This window comes from Arachis ipaensis, chromosome B1 (genome assembly GCF_059453495.1).
Source record: "Arachis ipaensis isolate K30076 ecotype BB chromosome B1, ASM5945349v1, whole genome shotgun sequence".
Classification (NCBI taxonomy): domain Eukaryota; kingdom Viridiplantae; phylum Streptophyta; class Magnoliopsida; order Fabales; family Fabaceae; genus Arachis; species Arachis ipaensis.
This window is the reverse complement of record NC_142436.1, coordinates 149,704,074-149,722,856: the sequence shown is the minus strand read 5'-3', so window position 1 is coordinate 149,722,856 and position 18,783 is coordinate 149,704,074. Positions and strand designations below refer to the sequence as shown.

The 18,783-nt window shown below is 33.4% G+C and overlaps 3 protein-coding genes across 7 annotated transcripts; 2 read left to right on the top strand and 1 right to left on the bottom strand.

The window, feature by feature from the left end:
• The first annotated feature begins 328 nt into the window (after positions 1 to 328).
• LOC107640945 (uncharacterized) lies at positions 329 to 3,654 on the top strand. The gene is made up of 7 exons (XM_016344453.3): positions 329 to 1,519; positions 1,766 to 1,900; positions 1,993 to 2,141; positions 2,229 to 2,439; positions 2,606 to 2,843; positions 2,946 to 3,093; positions 3,201 to 3,654. The coding sequence occupies exons 1-7, from the start codon at positions 409 to 411 to the stop codon at positions 3,504 to 3,506; spliced, it is 2,298 nt and encodes a 765-aa protein (XP_016199939.1). The 5' UTR covers positions 329 to 408; the 3' UTR covers positions 3,507 to 3,654.
• LOC107640956 (uncharacterized) lies at positions 3,644 to 9,465 on the bottom strand. Of its 5 annotated transcripts, none has more exons than XM_021106145.2 (10): positions 8,391 to 9,465; positions 7,577 to 7,915; positions 6,086 to 6,566; positions 5,888 to 5,953; positions 5,546 to 5,588; positions 4,990 to 5,044; positions 4,760 to 4,808; positions 4,458 to 4,525; positions 4,205 to 4,313; positions 3,644 to 4,014 (listed from the first exon to the last, which is right to left on the bottom strand). In XM_021106145.2, the coding sequence occupies exons 3-10, from the start codon at positions 6,290 to 6,292 to the stop codon at positions 3,901 to 3,903; spliced, it is 711 nt and encodes a 236-aa protein (XP_020961804.1). In that variant the 5' UTR covers positions 6,293 to 6,566; positions 7,577 to 7,915; positions 8,391 to 9,465; the 3' UTR covers positions 3,644 to 3,900. The 5 variants fall into 5 exon arrangements, with proteins under 5 accessions (XP_020961804.1, XP_088358352.1, XP_088358349.1 ...); XM_088502226.1 differs by having other exon boundaries at positions 4,205 to 4,275; positions 4,447 to 4,525; positions 8,391 to 9,464; XM_088502223.1 differs by having other exon boundaries at positions 6,086 to 6,332; positions 8,391 to 9,464.
• Positions 9,466 to 15,111: 5,646 nt separating this feature from the next.
• LOC107640922 (uncharacterized) lies at positions 15,112 to 18,500 on the top strand. The gene is made up of 7 exons (XM_016344429.3): positions 15,112 to 16,341; positions 16,504 to 16,614; positions 16,716 to 16,903; positions 17,052 to 17,262; positions 17,428 to 17,665; positions 17,744 to 17,894; positions 17,986 to 18,500. Exons 1-7 carry the CDS (start codon positions 15,243 to 15,245, stop codon positions 18,286 to 18,288), a joined length of 2,301 nt encoding a protein of 766 aa, XP_016199915.1. The 5' UTR covers positions 15,112 to 15,242; the 3' UTR covers positions 18,289 to 18,500.
• The last annotated feature ends 283 nt before the right edge of the window (positions 18,501 to 18,783 follow it).

The following is an 18,783-nucleotide window of genomic DNA, read 5'->3' as shown; positions in this document are numbered from 1 at the left end:
GCAAAAATTGCTTAATAAATCGGAGGGTCCGATTTGGAAGGGGCGAAAATTTGAATTTCACAGCATGCAAATCGGATTGTGCGTTTTGTATATATATACGAATTTTTGTATGAATCCGTATTTTTAGCTACAACTCGGACCGTCCGACAAATTATGAAGAACTCGCATGGTCCGATTTGTGGTGTTCTGATACCACACACAGGTCAAGCACCTCTCTTCTCCATAACCATGTCCAACCCAACCTTTGCCTCCATATTGAAATTAAAAAACGATTATCCTTGAATAACAAAAAATTAAAAGGTAATAATAATAATAATAAAAATGAAGTAATAACTAATAACCATGCATATACCTTTATTTCTCATCTCTATTCTCTGTTCTCTTAGTACCAACGATAATTAAGTCAAAATGCTGCGGTGTTCTTGTACCACAAAAACTCCCATCTTCCTCTTCCTCTTTCTCATCTTCCACTTCCAGATTCTCTTCTACCAAGCACACTGTTGGATAAAAGCTGGTTACTGGTTTTACGGTTCTGAATTTCCCGTTTCTAACATAGAAACTTCTCTCTACACTCACCTCCTATGCGCTTTTGCTGATGTCAACGCTTCAACCTATGAACTTTCCATCCCTTCCGATGCTGCAGCATCATTTCCTTCTTTCACAGCCACTCTCAAGCACACCAATCCATCTCTCTCTACACTTCTTTCCATCGGTGGTGGTACTGCTGACTACACTGTCTTATCTTCCATGGTAAGCAATGCTTCTTCAAGAAAATCATTCATTCACTCTTCAATAACACTCGCTAGAACCTATGGCTTCCAAGGCCTTGATCTTTCATGGGTTTCTGCTAACACTACCAATGACTTGAAAAACATGGGACTGCTCTTTCAAGAGTGGAGAGAAGCTGCAAAATCTGAGGCAATAAACTCCACCAACAATAATAATCAAGAACTTATTTTAACTGCGGCTGTTCCATATCAACCAGGTTCTGATTTTGGTTCTTACCCTGTGGAGTCTATTAGTGATAACTTGAATTGGGTAAATGTTTTGGATTATGATTACTACACACCTCAATCAACAAATTTTACTGGAGCTCATTCAGCCTTGTATGATCCTTCTAGTGATGTCAACACAGACACCGGAATCAAGCGATGGATAGATAGTGGGGTATCTGCTAGTAAGTTGGTTTTGTCGTTACCATTCTATGGATATGCATGGAAGCTTAGGAACCAAAGGGAGAATGGAATAGGTGCAGCAGCAACAGGTCCAGCAATCACAAAAGGAGGAGACATGACCTACAAGGAAATCAAGGATTATGTTCAAAGATATGAAGCAACTGTGTTGTATAATGCTACTTACGTGGTCAATTATTTTTCAATTGGGTCAAATTGGATAGGATTTGATGATGCCGATGCTGTTAAAACCAAGGTGTCTTATGCTAAAGAAAAGAAACTAGGTGGTTATGTTGTATGGCAAGTTCCCTATGATGATGACAAATGGCAACTTTCTAGTGCTGCAGGTAAAGAAACCAACACTGAAAATTAATAACTAATTTGATCCCTTTCTTTTTTCTGCATAATTACTTGTGAGAAATGCTATTCCATGATCAAAATTTACTGTTTTTTACCGTCATTTTTAGCCATCAACCTAATTCCTTTAATCGAGTAACAATATATCTAACTAACTTAACGGCCTAAAACAATAAATTCCGATGACCTTCTAGTATTCCTCGTTACTTATTATTATGGATATTATTTTTTCTCAGCTCAACAGGTGGTTGGCGGCGGAGAACACCATAATTGGCGGTTACCGGTGGTGATCACTTTGACAAGTGTTGTATGTATTATTCTGTTGGGTTTCATAATTTACTACATAAGAAGGAGACTAGTAAAACCAAAGGGTAAGTTCTTGTTGACCTGAGATTACTCAACATTGGTGGTGCTCTTGGTTGAAACTAAGACACTGAATTTTGTTTATTCATTTGTTACTTAGGAATCATAATTGCGGCTAGAGATGCAGGACATTTTCCTGATTGTGTTCCTGATGTGCAAGTCTTTAGCTTATGTGATATTGAGTTAGCCACTGATAGATTTTCGATTGAAAACAAGCTTGGTCAGGGTGGCTATGGTCCTGTTTACAAGGTACAGAATCTAACTACAGCACATTAATCCTAAGATAATGATATCTAATTACTGATATTAAGTACAGTGCCTATTTGATTTCTACAGGGAATATTACCAGATGGCAGGGAAATAGCAGTGAAGAAGTTATCAAAGACTTCAACACAAGGGTTTGAAGAATTCAAGAATGAGGTAACACTCACTGCAAGACTACAGCATGTGAATCTTGTTCAGTTGTTGGGATTCTACATTGATAGAGAAGAACAGATGCTGGTGTATGAGTACATGCCAAACAAAAGCCTTGACTACTATCTATTTGGTCAGTAATCTTCACTTGTCTAAACACTAAATGAGTGAATATGTAACATATTGTTTGAAGTTTTGATGTTATAGTAGATGCTCACATATATGATCTATGATCAAAGGATAAATTATGGACAAGACAATTAACCAGTATTTTGATCCATGAATTGCTTCTATATCAGACCCTATCAGGCGGCTTCTTCTGGATTGGAGCAAGCGTGTAGCTATTATTGAGGGTGTTACTCAGGGACTACTTTATCTACAAGAATATTCGAGATTAACAATAATTCATAGAGATATAAAAGCTAGCAACATTCTGTTAGATGGTGAGATGAAACCAAAGATTTCAGATTTTGGTATGGCAAGAATATTCTCAAAAGATGAGCAAGAAGCAAACACGGCTAAGATTGTTGGAACATAGTAAGCTTTTTATTGGACCTAATTAAAACATTTCCTCTAGAAGATTTTTTCTTTCCATCTAGCTTTCTAATGCATCATATTGCTTTTCTTTCTCTAATGCAGTGGTTATGTCTCTCCTGAATACCTTAAAAAAGGCTTGTATTCAGTAAAATCCGATGTGTATAGCTTTGGAGTTCTACTTCTGCAGATTATAGGTGGCAAAGTAACAAGATATTATGGCGAGCACGAAAACTTAACCTTGATGGAATATGTAAGTAAAGATACTATCTATAGCATGTGATTAATGTTTTATATAGTTTCGTTTGATTTTAATGAAGAAGTCCATGGTTGTGACTAATGAGGAATTGGTTTCTTCAGGCTTATGAATTGTGGAAAGAAGGAAGAGGCATGGAGTTTGCGGATCCTTTTCTTGATGACACAGCTTCAGGCTGCAAAATATTGAGGTGCATACAAATAGGTCTATTATGTGTGCAAGAAGATGCCAATGACAGGCCTTCTGTGTTGGAAATTTCTTCTATGTTAAGAAGTGAAACTGTTCTTGCTACACCAAAGAAGCCAGCGTTTTCAAGAGAAAAAGACATGCAGGAGCACGGTGAATTTGTTATGAAGCAAGAACATTATTCGGTTAACGAAGCAACAATGTCTCAGATTGTAGCAAGATAGTGCTGGAAAAAACTTTTGGACGAGTAATTTTTTATTTTTTTATTTTTTATTTTCATTCTTGTACAATGTCAGTAATGTTCATGCAAAGCTTTGCTTACAATTCTCATTTTGTTGATTGATTGGACTAATATTAGAAGTTTCACAAAAATTCTGAATTAAGATTTAACCAAATATCCAAGAACAAACTTGCACAAGAAATTGTCCACATGTGTACATGATTTCAATTAGAAAAATACATTAAATTCAACCAAAAAAAAAACTAAAATGTTAGGGGACAAACATTTTTTCCTTGCGCTTAACTTGCATTTGAACCAATACTAGTTAATTTTTCCATTTTTCATTCACAAGGAAAAATGAGAAGATGAATCAAAATTTCCTGTGGCCAATCGGGACTTCATGTTTGTTTGACATGCTGCGATCTAGCACAAGCAAGAACAAAGACACATGATGCTACCAATCCCACCATGTACCCACCTATTGCTCCATAGCTCACACAAATAGGCCATTCCTAACAAATAATGGAACATTATTAAGATCATGATGGCCAAACAGATTAAAAATAGTTTTAGTTAGTATAAGAGTAATGTTACATCTAAAGTGAACTCTCTTCATGGGAATAGAAGAAATTATAGACACATGACCAGTGGTAAGTAACTTGTGAGTTGAGATGGGAGAAGAGTTTATAAAAAGGAGATTACCTGCCATGGCCTCTCCCAGTCAAGTGGCATTGGCCAAGCCCCAAACCAGCCCCCAATAACTGCTCCATGAGCTGGCAAACAAATCAAATACTCTACAGATCCATTTGGCCTAAATGTGAATACAAGGAGAGGGGGGGAAATGTAAGGAAAATACAAGGATGTCTGTGTTTGTGCAGCATGGTAAGAATGTTTTTTTTCTTTTTTTTTTTAATGAAGAAACATGGTAAGGAAACAAAAAATACATGAATCATACTGTGTTTGTGCAAAGATCCGCTTCCAATGAGCCCATGATGAACCAAGAACACATGATGCTGGAACTGTCTGTTATAGTACAAAATGTGAGTTTATACACTTAATTTATAAACAATCACGAGCCACAGGCCTAAAAGAAATCTGGTAATCATACATCTGAAAAATGTTTTCAAGAATGCAAAGTATCCCCGCAAAATCAATGGACAAAAATACATTACACCACACAAGTCAAATTTAAAACAACAATAGTGTAGTCTTCAAGAAGATGTAAAATAAGCAAATGGTAATAAAATAGACACTCACTGTGAACAATGACATCATAAGAGACCAATTTACAGTCTTTGGGAGAAACCTGAGTTACAGAGACTTGCGGAAGTTAGAATTATATAAAATACCACACATTTTGCTTCAATTAGAATATACATACATACTTTTAACCTCTTATTTCCTCCTCAACAGCGATAGCATTGCAGTCTTATGCAGACTGAAATAACATAAAACAAAAAACTGTATATACCACTTATTTCACATACTGAAAGGTGACAGGTGCCCCCAAAGCAATAGCTCCTAAACAATTTAGTAGCGCCCCTGTAATAAAAACAGTGAATCAGTTAGCTTAAAAAATTTAAAATGAGTCGGCCAAGAAAGAGCACAACACAAATAGGGATGAGGAAAATACAAAGGTGAAATAAAAATGAGAAAAGGATTGTTAATAACTTTGTTTAATTTTAACTACTCTAAAGAAAAGCAGTCCGGTTCAGAGGTATCCCGCATTAATGCAGAATCCGGAGAATGGCCGCATCCAAAGATTGTAATATATGCAGCCTAACCTGATAATCACATCGGTGGCCTTTACACGGCTTGAACCTATGACCTTGATTTAACTACTCTAATGCCAGAAAACACTTTTATGGCTCAATCTATAATACATTGACTTCCCAAAAGAAAACTATTTCAGGTTATTGAAACAGGCCAGCAGTGCAGTGGCTGTGAAGAAAAACTCAAAAAGGATAGTACAAACACAAAAAGCAGTGACATCCAAATTAATCAAGAACAAGGACAAAAGAGGAAGCATAAGTTTCAACTAACCTATTGGAACTGCTAGCAAGCCACGTCCAACGGCTCGCAGGTACTGCACATGACACACGAAAACCAAACACTAAGAAATTAGATCCTCCAGACGAGGAACCCGCATGTGTTCGAAATTGCTGTATTATTGATAAATTAAACAACATACATATATATAAAATATAAGGGAAAAAAAATTTTGAAGTCCAATGAACATGAATTTCCTACTAGATTGTTATCACTATCAGATGAAGATAAAGGCTTTTTTTCCATTTTTTTTCCTTTTTCTTTTTTCCTTATGTGCTTCCGACTAAGTTCAGACCATCATATAAGGGGGAAAATTTTGAAGAAAATGTAAGCTACCATGCATTGCCGGGGATTCTGTCGATAGCGACTGTAGAGAAGGATCACAATTGGAAGCTCCACAATCTGGGATTTAAAAAAGAAAAACGATGCAGAATAAGGCAATAAGAAAGGGTTTTTTTTCCTTCCAAAAAATGGAATAAACGGAGCATTACAAAAACAATGAAAAGTGATTAACTAGGGAGGAATAGAAGGTACCCAGATGAAGAAGATAGTGCGAGAAGGATCAGTGACAAGGTCTATTGAGAAGCCACTATTAGCAACATAGAACGCTAAACCCAACCCAAAAACAGTAGAAAGTGTGACGAGGAATGCCTCTGAAGGTGAGATTTTCGGTGGCGAGGGAGCATCTACCGTTGAGGGTTTAGTTACCGTCGTTTTCTCTCTCTTTTTCCGGCGATCCATGGAGGAGAACACTGCGACTCCGGGATCCAATGGATCAAAGCTGTAGTGTTAAAGATAGACATGAAATTAGTTAGTACTACTACAATAGTATCTTAATTAGACACAATAAGAATAACAATCCATGAACTATATCCAAGGAGTGATTTCAAAGTCGGGGAATTGTTCTTCATCTGACAAATGTGAAGCTACATCCTGATTGGTTTCATTTTGATTTGCATTTTCCACATAATTATTAGCTCCATCATCATCCAGATCATCTTCCAAATCAATTGATCTAGCATTATACAAGTACATCTTGGTCAATGATAATTAAGGTTAACTAAATCTAGATTATACCCCGATTCTAAACCAAATAAATAAATAAATAAATAAATCTATATTTTCAATTGACCAAAAACAGAATGTTTCTATAAACAACTATAAATTGTCCCCCCAGGGGGTTACATTTACATTTTTCTCATATTAATATACTGAAAACACTTGCACATCACGATTCTTTTCTTCTATATTCATTATGCATTTATCATTTTATCCTCTGACAATAGGGAAGTGACACACAGTAAATACAAAGAAAAAGATATGGTATAGTCTACACACTTTAGGTCTTTCCATTTTCTTTTTCTCATTAGCGAATCCCAACTCATAAATACTTCTTAAAACTTTACTCGAGCTTTTATATAAATTTCTTGGGTCATATCATGATTGTTGGATTGATATAAGAAACAGGAGAGAAAATAGCTTATCTAGCTTGTTCCTATCTCCCTGTTTCAAAGTGACATGTATTTCGTTGTAGTCCACGTAAATAAACAGATTCAAGAAATTATCCTAAATAGATTCATACTCAACAAACAGATTCATACTCAACAAATTCAAGAAATTATCCTAAACAGATTCATACTAAAAAATTTAACAAATTCAAAAAATTCAACCAACAGATTCATAATCAATAAATTCAGAAATTCAAGAAATTAATTCATACTAAAAAATTCAACAAATTCAAGAAATTCAATAAACAGATTTATACTCAACAAATTCAAGAAATTATCCTAAACAGATTCATACTAAAAAATTCAACAAACTCAATAAATCCAAGAAATTCAACAACCAGATTCATACTCAACAAATTCAGAATTCAGGAAATTAATTCATACTAAAAAATTCAACAAATTCAAAAAATTCAAGAAATTAAGAGACCACAACCAAACAGATTCATGCTCAAATTTAACATATTGCCACTGCATTAGAAGAAGATAAATCAGTTAGGAATATGAGGAGACCACCAACCTGTCCGAGAGAGCAGAGGACGCAGACGACGGAGAGAACGCGACGACGAAGCGGAGCAAGGAGCCGCGGAGAAACGAGAAGCGACGAAGAAGACAAAGGAGCCGCGGTGCAGGTGATGTCGTCGGAGCCGCACCGTGTCCTGCGACACGAAGAAGACGACACGGCCGGCGGTGTTGCGGTGAGGTGAGGTCGTGAAGGTTACTTGCCCCTGGGTGCTGCCGTTTGGAACTTTACGGAATTAGGATTGGGGGGAATGGGGATGGGGTACCGGTTATTCGGCGTTCGTCTGAAGGTTGCGAGAACCGGATCGGTCAATGAACCGGTGAGGCGACTGGTTCACTGGTTCAATGGTTCAATCAGGGTTCAACCGATTTAATTAAATATTAAATAAAGTTATTAAAAATTTAATATATAATTTTACATATTTAAATTCATTAATTTTTAAGTAAAAAAATTTTAATATGAAAATAATTTTAAAGTTATACTTCAACATGAGACTGGTGTTATACCTCAAGATTAAACATTGGTAGTTTTCTTAAAAACACACACTCGATACATTAAAGACATTAGAGGTTCATAATTTCACAATTTTAAATATTGTTCTTTAAATAATATATTATTATGATTATGACCATTGGGGAATAATACATGTTACTATAATATATCCATTAGTATATTAAAAATTTAAGATATAATAAAATTGAAGATGAAAAGTCCATTGATAGTATTCAGATTGAGTTAAATTTATTGATGACTTTAAAAACAACTAACTGAGGCAGAATTTCCACTCAAACTGCTAAAAATTAGTGTATACCAGAAAGAAACTTCATCTAACACCAGATCTTGTTGAAGCTCAGCCAGGACCTGAAAGAGATCAGTAAACCAACGCTTCTCCCTCTCCAGACTCAAGCCATGATCCAATTCCAAACAACAACCCTGAGGTAGGCTATTATTCCTATCGTCCTGTTCCAGGCTTTGCTCAAGAATAAATATTGGATAGATTTGGAGGAAACCTTAACTTCAGTTTGTGAAGATTAGGACTTTACTGGCTATTGCTGCATCAAAGAAGTGATCTTGCAGGCAACATTGTCAAGCCAAGGCTAATTATTCTCTTATACAATTCAATTGAATAACACATTGATGAAATCTCTTATTGTGCAACAAGCCTCTTATAACTAACCAAACCCTAACTAGGTTCAACAAATTCAATGCTTTTCAACAACAAAAACTTAGAATACAGACAACTCAATCTCCAAATCCAGAAACAGAAAAACTAAGAGAAACAATCCAAATTAAATTCAGAATCACATTAAGCAACAACCCAACTCAGAACACAATCCCAACTCAAAATCTAGTACAAAAAATCAAACTCAGAAGCCAGAATCTTAGAAATCGAAACTAAAGAAGCAGCGGCTTACTGGAGACACTGCGAGGGAGGAACGACGGTGACAGTGAGCTCAGAAGAGGATCAGTTTGCGACGGCGAGGAACCGAGCAGAGATTCCACGGCGAGGCTCCGGGCAGAGATTCACGGAGGAGAGGACGCGCTTGAAGAGGATTGAGCAACCGTTCTCGTGACGTAGAGGAGAAGAGGATCGAGGAGGATGACGACGACGGCACCCTCTGTCACTGCCGACGACGACGATCACAGAGACGGGTTTCACGACGAGCACAGAGACGGTGAGGAGGAGAAGAGTGGCGGGGCTGGTGGGGCTTCGCGACGAGCACAGAGACAATGAGGAAGAGAAGAGTGGCGGCGGCGGGGGGCTGACGGTAGCGGCGGCTGGGGGCTCTGATAGGGTTAATTGGGTTAAATTAGGGATTCATTTTGGCGAATGTGAGAGTGAGAGAGAAGAGAGAGGGGTGGGACGTAGGGTGTGCTGTTTGGGGGTGGATTTTATTTTATTTTTTTCCTTTCATCAAAACGACTGTGTTTTGCCGCCGAAGGAGGAGAATCGGGCTTTTATAAAATCCGGCCGGTTCAGCCGGTTCACCGGTTAACCGCCAATTTGACCTGTTTTTTAACCGACTTTTTGTTAAATAGGTTTGAACGTTAATTGGACCGGTCAAATGACCGATTTCCGATTAATCTGGTTGAACCAGACGGTCCGATCCGATTTTTAGAATCTTTCCCCTTTTTCTTAAAACCAAAGGAAGTCCTTTTAGAAAATTAAAAAAAAAAACAAGTTTCAAACCGGTCGGATCATAAAAACCGCCGATTCTCTGATTTTCATCAAACCGAACAGTTCAATCAGATTCTATGTTCTATTCTTTCTGATTTGATCCGATTCTTTTTTTTTTTGTCATACACACTCACACACTAAAAGTTTCATCACTACCCAGCCATAGTTGGGATTCGAACTTGGGATGTGGTTTCTACGAGGCCAACATATTGGTCAAGATCCGATTCTTATAACTATGTTAAGGAATATTGATTTTTCTTGGGCTTGGCCCATATAATTAAGTTGGGCTTTTAATGTTCACTTTACTCTCGCAAATCATATTATTTCGAGTAATTATCTAAATCAGTCTTCAAATATTTTAAAAGTAGACATTTTAGTTCCCAAACAAAATTAATACGCAAATCAATTCTTAAAGTTTTACTTCGACAGGCAAATCGGTCTCTAGTTCATTTTTCGACAGAATAATTACCCAAATTAGTCCCTAAATATTTTTAAAATGAACATTTTAGTCCCTAAAAAAACTAAAACACAGGTCAATTTCCAATGTTTTTCTCTATTAAACATAACCATCCTCTGACGAAAAAAATAAAATAATTTTTTATTATTATTAATTGTATAATAATATTGTACCATAATTTTTTGTATTTTTTTATAAAAATAATAATAAATTTATTTATTAAATTTTTATGTATATATATATATATAGTCACTAAATAATAATAATAATAATAATAATAATAATAATAATAATAATAATAATAATAAAATTATTAAAGATTATTCTAAAAATTTTTAAATTAAAATTATTTGATATTTTTGTATTTAATATAATTAAAAGATATCCTTTATGTTTGTATTAAAAAAATATTTTAATTTAAATTTTAAAACATTATTATTCATTTTATTTATTTCTAACAAAAAAAAGTGTTATTATTATTATTATTATTATTATTATTATTATTATAATAATAATAATAATAATAATAATAATAATACACTTTTTTAAATTACCTATTCAGAGGTGGCACAAATTATTAGAAGAGTTGTCGGTAAGTGTTGGTGATTAGTAATTGGTAATTCCATGATTAATCAGTTGGATTTTTTTTTTTTTTTGAAATCTTTTATTTTTATAAATTAAATAAATATAATAATTATCGAAATAAATAATTTAAAAAATATTTGTCGAAATAAATACTCCTCTTTTATCTTATCCACAGGATAAATGTATTTTTAAAAAAATAATTTTGTTTAAAAATAATAAAAAATATTAATAATATCAATAATCTAAATTTTTAGCATGTAGTTTGTACATAAACAAGTTAGTAAAAGAGAGTAAAATGAATATGTTTGATCAATTAGTACTCAAAAAGAGTACATAAAAATTTTTAGAATAAATTATGATTCAATTTGATTGATTTAAATTTGAAAAATAAAAAATTAGTACATGTTCAAAAAAAATTCCATGATGAGAATAAATTAGGTAATTGTGTCCACTTCTAAAAATTGAAATAATGGAAGCGTGAAGTTGATGTACGATAAATAAAATACAAAAAGAAGAAATAACAGTTTGCGGAGAGATTGATGGAGATACTGTCCCCATCAACTTCTCCTAACAATTGACAAATGGTTATTTTATCTTTCTATGTTTAATTCATCGTGTATCAACTTCATGCTCCCATTTAAATAATTTTAATCTCTTCTACTAACATTTTTTATGTACTGATTACATGCTACAATTTTGAATTATTGATATTATTAATATTTGTTATTATTTTTAAATATTTAAAAAAAAAAGTAAACGAAATATATAGATATCACGTCTACCTGTCTTATCTCGTTTACACAGTAAACAAAATACATGCAAAATTATCTTATTTATATGAAAAAAATATTTATTTTGATAAATATTTTTTAAATTATTTATTTCGATAATTATTATAATTATTTTATTTATTAAAATAAAAAAACCATTATTCCACTCACTCACTCGCGTTATTTCAAATCATCTTATTACATTCATTTGGCCAATCACCTCATTCAAATAAATAAGAAAACGTTTCACTCGATTTTAATGGCATTTATAACTAATTAATTATTATGACCTAATAACCACCAAATAATAGAGTAGTGATTTTTTGGTGCGTGATCTGTTACACACTTATACTTTTACCCTCTTAACTTGTTGTATATGATAATATAATGTTAAAGAGACAAAAAATACAGATAGAACTTGTCTTATTTAATATTTATTAATTATCGCAACAATTAATAAATATTAAATAAGATAAATTATAATTTTTTTTTAGTTAATTTTTTTTTGTTATCAAACATTTTCAATTGTATTTATCTATTTCGCATTAAAATCTAAATAAGTGGAAGGATTAGTTTTGAAAATGACAAGATGGATTAAAATTAAAAATAATATTATTAAAAATAAAAATACTATACAACTAACTTTTTTAATTAAGTTAAATTTATAATTAAGTTGGGTTAGTCTAGTGATTAACTCATTAGTCACTAGTTCGCTTATGCTTGAGGTTACACTTTGTGTATACAATAACTCATTAATCAATGACTTAGTACCGTAATAAATTTAAATGTGCTTTAGAATCAAACGTTACAAATAATACCAAAATAGCTACACCTCTTATATATGAGTTCAATAATACTCAATTAGTTCAATGATAACAAAATTAGTTAAATTTTTATATATTACGGTTAAAAAATTTTAATGTCAAAATTAAAAAATTTTAATAATATATTCTTAATAAATTTAATACAATTTAAAACTTTCCTTCTTCTTTCTCTTCTTTTTTATTATCACCTTTTTTTATTTTATATTTTCATAATTCTTTTTATCTTTTAGTAAGAATTTATGTCAATTTTTTAGATAATTTTTATATAATTAAAAACTCTATCTTCCTCTTTTTCTTTGTCACAGTCTTTTTTTTTATCTACTCATAATTTGTCTTATTTCATTTTTTTAAGAAGAACAAAAATAAAAATGATACAATAATCAGAAAGAGGATGGGAGTTGAAGAAATTAGAAAGGAATTTTTGGTGTGTATATACTGGTATTTAAAATTTTTATTGGCAGCGTCCTAGAAAGTTTCACTTTTCACAGAGATAAACTCGAAGCGGTCCCTTTAAATTTATCAAATGTGTAATGATCGAACTTTTGACCTTTTGAATTTAGAGTTCTGATACCATGTTATGAAATCACTCATCCCAAGAACTTAAGCTAATAGGAAAATGTAACACTGATGGTTATATCTCTAATACTGAATCGGACATTCTTAAACCTTCATTGTACACATTGTACATATATTTTATTGGTTTCTTATACTTCCTCTTAGATATATAATCATTAGTGTTATCTTTTCCTATCAACTTAAGTTTTTGAATGAGTGGTTTCATGACATGGTATTAGAATTTTAGAGCTTTTAGTATGAGTGGTGCTACTGTTCTAAATAAATTCTGTATAATTAAAAAAAATTTATTTTTTTAATTATTTTATTTTTGTTTTATTAACTCATAAATATGTTTGCTTTATATTTTTAATAAAAATGAAAAACAAATAAAAAATATGCAATATATATAAAAGAGGAGAGGACAAAAAATAAAAACAACAACAAGAAAGAACGATAATAAAGAGGAATTACATGAAGAAAAAAAAAGTTTATGATTCACTGTACGTGAGAAATTTTTATTGGGTTCAAATCAACTTAATCGAACTTAAAATCTTTAGATGTGTAGGGAATCGTATTGAAAAAAAAAAAAAAGAGAGAGAGAGCTTAAACCTAACACAACTGGAATGGAGAATAACTTGCTTAGTATTGGAGTAAACATTTAATTCAGTTTTTATCCATTTTTACAAAGGACAAAGTTATTTTTGTCTAAAAAAAGAGACACTTCGATCCTCAATTTTTTTTTTTTGGGACAATACGATTTCTTTGTTAAAAATTTGAGAAAAGGACAATAGGTCCTTGATCTTTTGTCCCGCGGACATTTTCGTTCCTGACCATTGAAAAATACTTTTAAGTCCCTGATATTCACAAAATTTGGACGGATCAGTCTCTCCATCCAAATGCCTCCGTCAGGGACTGATCCGTCCAAATGCCTTCGTGAGGGACCGATCCGTCCAAGTTTTGTGAAAATCAGGGACTTAAAAGTATTTTTCAATTGTCAGGGACGAAAATATCCGCGGGACAAAAAGTCAGGGACCTATTTGTCCTTTTCTCAAAAATTTATTTAAATAATAATAAAAATTGGTTTTGTGACAGTTTTATTTGTATTTTGTGGGGGTTTTAAACCTCCACAAACTATTAATAAATTTATTTTTGAAAAATTCCTTTACGAATGGGGGTTAAGTGAAGAAAAACTATCAATGAAAATGATACCACAAAAAATAGTAATTGTAGTACAAATACTTTTTAAAAGAAAAAAATATCGAATAAAAAATGAAAAAAGAGAACTTTAATGTTGATAATATTGATATTAGTGATGATGATGGTAGAGGAGATATTAATGATGATAAATCAATAAAAATAATAGAAGTAAGATCCATAATAATAAGGATGAAGAAGGTAGTGGTAGTAGTGGTAGTAATTAGCTATATTATTAAAAATAATTTTGTGAAGGTTTAAAACTCCCACAAAATACAAATAAAACTCTCACAAAATCAATTTTTTATTATTATTTAAATAATTTTTTAACAAAGAGATCGTATTGTTCCAAAATAAAAAGGTTAAGGATCCAAGTGTTCTTTTTTTTAGATAAAAATTATTTTGTCATTCGTAAAATGGACAAAGACCGAATTGAGTATTTACTCCTTACTCCTTAGTATTGAATATTGATTAAAAATATGTTGACCAAAAAACCTTATAATACGTTAAAGGTCAAATGTAACAAAGACTGGGAACAGTAAATTGCACTTTTAAATTGACTTCATAACTATGAAATTGGTACATTAAAAATTAAAAAGACATATTAAAATATCAATATATATTAAAATCATGCAAATAATATATTTATATTTATATATAAATACGTAATAATTAGTTTGTGGTGTGTATACACTGTACCAGCATGTTTGATATTTTTATTGGCAGCCTCTTAGAAAATTCCACTTTCCACGGAGATAAACTCAAAGCGGTCCCTTCAAATCTATCAAATGAAGACTTGGGCGGTGAAGGAATAAGGATGCAAATTTTCCTCAACGTGGAACCTGGGTCAATTTATTATAATAAATAATATGGTACCAAATTTATTAGAATATATAAAATAAAAAATAGATACCAAAATATATTTTTTTATAATCTATGTAAATTGTGACAGGAGTTTTGCAGTTTACAAATACACCTAATTTGTTATAGGAGTGTCCATTGATAAATTTAGTTCCCATAACCTGCTTCCTTCTGGAATCTAGAAATACTTGATGTGGACTTGAATCATAACTTTTCACATACAACTTTGCCACTAGTGATGGCTTCAACATCAATGCTTAGTTGCTTCTTCTTACTCTTCTTCCTTCCTCTCACTGCTGCACACACTGCATCATCATCGACATGGGTCAAAGCTGGTTATTACAATTCTGCCAGTGAAATCTCCGCTTCAGACATCAAATCCACACTCTTCACTCACCTCTTATGCGCTTTTTCTTTCATTAACTGGACCAACTATAACATCTTCATCAACGCTTCTGAACTTCACAAGTTCTCAGCCTTCACCCAAACAGTTAAGTCCCAAAACCCAACCGTTTCAACGCTTCTATCCATCTGGGCTGGTGGCAGAGACAACACTTTTCTTTTCTCAATGCTAAACCAATCTTCTCATAGAAAATCCTTCATTCATTCTTCTATTACAACAGCAAGGTCACATGGTTTTCAAGGCATAGATCTTATTGGAGCATCCCCAGTACCGGCTTCGGAGCTTGCCGATTTCGGGAAACTTCTGGAGGAGTGGCGAGCTGCCATAACTTCTGAGGCAAGAAACTCCAGTAAACCAGAGTTACTGTTAGTGATGGCGGGTTACTACCTTAGAGCTTCAGATTCAACGAGTTACCCTTTTGATTCAATGCAGAGGAACTTGGATTGGGTGCATTTTCTGGCATATGATTACTATGTTCCTACAAAGAACAATATCACGGGTTTTCATGCAGCTTTGTATGGTCCAACGAATTGGGACAACACTGATTCTGGTATCAAAGAATGGAGAAGAAGGGGATTCTCATCTAACAAGCTTGTAATTGGGTTGCCTTATCATGGATATGCATGGACACTTGTGAATCAAGGGGAGAATTGCATCGCGGCACCAGCATCGGGACCTGCCACTACAAGGGACGGTTCTATGGGTTATAAGTTTATAAAGAGTTTTCTTAGAAGCTTCGGGAATAATGGAGTTGTTTCAAGATTTAATAACAATTTTGTGGTGGATGAGTTCACAGTTGCAGCCACCGTTTGGGTTGATTTTGATGATGTGGATTCAATCAGAGCCAAAGTTTCTTATGCCAAGGAAAAGGGACTTCTTGGCTACAATGTGTTCCAACTTGCCAACGATGACAATTGGGTCCTTTCAAAGGCAGGTGAGTTTAATTACCAAAAAACATTGCTCAAAATTGGATTATGATCATGTTTTTCAGCATAGCAAATAATTGGTTGTATATTTGTGGTGCTGTGTGTACAATGTTCTTCTTAGTTTCTACAATAACATTTTCATCCCTTCATTTTGCAACAATATCCTGCAGCTCAAGAAGTAGATGAAGATCATCATAAGAGGAGGTTGTTGATAATTGTTCTGCTATCAACAGTAACTGTCATAATTCTGTTGGGAATAGTGTTTTGCTACTGCCACAGAGGTAAGGATGAAGCAAAGTAACACCCTATTAATCATATAACAAGATTGACATATTTTGCAATTTCCCATAAGATTTATTTCTCATTCTTTTGTATTTTGCAGGAACCGCAGCCACCATTACAAAAGCATTATACAAAATAAGGAAATGTTTATCAGGAGCTGAACAAGATCATGTAGAAGGGAATGGTTCTGACTTGACTGCATTCAGTTATCTCACAATCAAAATGGCAACAAATAACTTCTCAAGAGATCATAAACTTGGAGAGGGTGGATTTGGCACGGTTTATAAGGTAAAATTTGAATACTTCAGGCTTTTCAATTCCCTTCAAATAATGCAGTTCTGCTTCTGTTTCCTGGAAATAAACTGTCTTTTTTACCCCCATTTCTTCTGCTCTTGGATAACTAGCTATTCATATACTTATATGTTAATATTTTCAGGGAAAATTACCAAAGGGGCAGGAGATAGCTGTGAAAAGGCTCTCAGAAAGCTCGAATCAAGGCCTAGAAGAGTTCAAAAATGAAATCGCGCTTACGGCAAGATTACAACATGTGAATTTGGTTAGACTTCTGGGTTACTGCACAAAAAGGGATGAGAAGATTTTGATCTATGAATACCTACCAAACAAAAGCTTAGATCATTTTCTCTTTGGTCTGTTACATTACTTGCCCCCCTATTAAATTATTACATGTATACCTCATTCTTTTAGTCTTGCTGGAAAACTCGATCAGAGTTGAAATCAGAGTTTATTCTTAGACCTAGTGTTTTTGCATCTATATTCTGTAGAGTAATAATTCAGAATTAAACTCAATGCAGATCCAAGGAAATCAATTCTTTTAGACTGGAGCAAGCGTGCCAACATCATTGAAGGGGTTACTCAAGGCCTTCTTTATCTCCAAGAGTACTCAAATTTCACCATAATCCACCGAGATCTCAAAGCCAGTAATATTTTATTAGACCATAATATGAATCCCAAGATATCAGATTTTGGCATGGCAAGAATTTTCAGGAAATATGACCTTGAAGCAAACACAAGCAGGATTGTTGGGACATAGTATGTAAATTAGAACTGATGATGACTTATCATGCTTAATCATTCATGTCTCTAATGAGTTCATACTTGTTTTTGCAGCGGTTATGTACCTCCTGAGTATGTGAGAAAAGGCATATACTCGACGAAGTACGATGTTTATAGCTTTGGAGTTCTTCTGTTGCAAATCATAAGTGGGAAGAGGACTTCATGTTACTATGGACCACATGAAAATATGAACCTGTTGGAATATGTAAGTTATTGGATTATATATTTTATTTTCTGTGACTAATATATGTTTCTTGTGTTATGATCCATAAAATGGTTTTGATTCATCATTTCAGGCATATGAGCTGTGGATGGAGGGAAGAGGTGTGGAATTTTTAGACCCTTCATTAGATGATACAACATCAGCATGTAAACTCATGAGATGCATGCAAGTAGCTCTTTTGTGTGTTCAAGAGAACTCTGCAGATAGACCTTCCATGTTGGAAGTTGATTCAATTCTCAAGAATGAAACTGCAGCTATTGGTAGTCCCAAAATGCCTGGTTTTTCAGTGAAGAAACATGAAGATGATGAGAAAGAAAGATCCATAAAATATGTTTCAATTAATGATGTTACAATTTCTCAAATGATACCAAGATGATGATTGCATGGAGCAGAACATGCAATGCAGTGCACAGAGAAATTATATTTACACCACTCTGTATATTTTCCTTTTATAATATTAAAGTGTATATATCATTCCGGTCAATTTAAACCTTTCATAATAATATAATAACTAGAGTGGCCGGTCAATGTCAACTCATCAACACACGTTGTAAACCAAACATATTGCAACCATGTTTCTTCCACTAATTGATTCATCTTCTGTTATTCTATTTCTTTATGGCTTTTACCAATCTAGAAAGGCATCCCATGGCCGACAATAACATTGAGTCACCCACTCGAGTGTTGCAAAGAGACACCTACCCCCTCCTACCTCCTTCGTTGGTTCTTCATTTGATTTGATGAATGAGGCAAGCAAAGGTACGTATATATAACTAATTAAGTTCTCCAACATGTTAATTTTATAATTATGATGATTCACCCATAAAGATTCCGATCCCTTTATGGGTCAAATGAATATAGTTGTCACGGA

What these genes read in the sequence shown, in the direction of transcription:
- LOC107640922 (XM_016344429.3), top strand. Translation starts at nt 15,243, where the DNA reads ATGGCTTCAACATCAATGCTTAGTTGCTTCTTCTTACTCTTCTTCCTT. An exon ending in GTTTTGCTACTGCCACAGAG is followed by an intron (nt 16,615 to 16,715) that starts GTAAGGATGAAG and finishes TGTATTTTGCAG; the next exon opens with GAACCGCAGCCACCATTACA. An exon ending in GATTTGGCACGGTTTATAAG is followed by an intron (nt 16,904 to 17,051) that starts GTAAAATTTGAA and finishes TAATATTTTCAG; the next exon opens with GGAAAATTACCAAAGGGGCA.
- LOC107640956 (XM_021106145.2), bottom strand. Translation starts at nt 6,292, where the DNA reads ATGGATCGCCGGAAAAAGAGAGAGAAAACGACGGTAACTAAACCCTCA. An exon ending in CTTGCTAGCAGTTCCAATAG is followed by an intron (nt 5,045 to 5,545) that starts GTTAGTTGAAAC and finishes TTTTTATTACAG; the next exon opens with GGGCGCTACTAAATTGTTTA. An exon ending in GGGGCACCTGTCACCTTTCA is followed by an intron (nt 4,809 to 4,989) that starts GTATGTGAAATA and finishes TCTGTAACTCAG; the next exon opens with GTTTCTCCCAAAGACTGTAA.
- LOC107640945 (XM_016344453.3), top strand. Translation starts at nt 409, where the DNA reads ATGCTGCGGTGTTCTTGTACCACAAAAACTCCCATCTTCCTCTTCCTC. An exon ending in CCTTGACTACTATCTATTTG is followed by an intron (nt 2,440 to 2,605) that starts GTCAGTAATCTT and finishes CTTCTATATCAG; the next exon opens with ACCCTATCAGGCGGCTTCTT. An exon ending in ACTTAACCTTGATGGAATAT is followed by an intron (nt 3,094 to 3,200) that starts GTAAGTAAAGAT and finishes TGGTTTCTTCAG; the next exon opens with GCTTATGAATTGTGGAAAGA.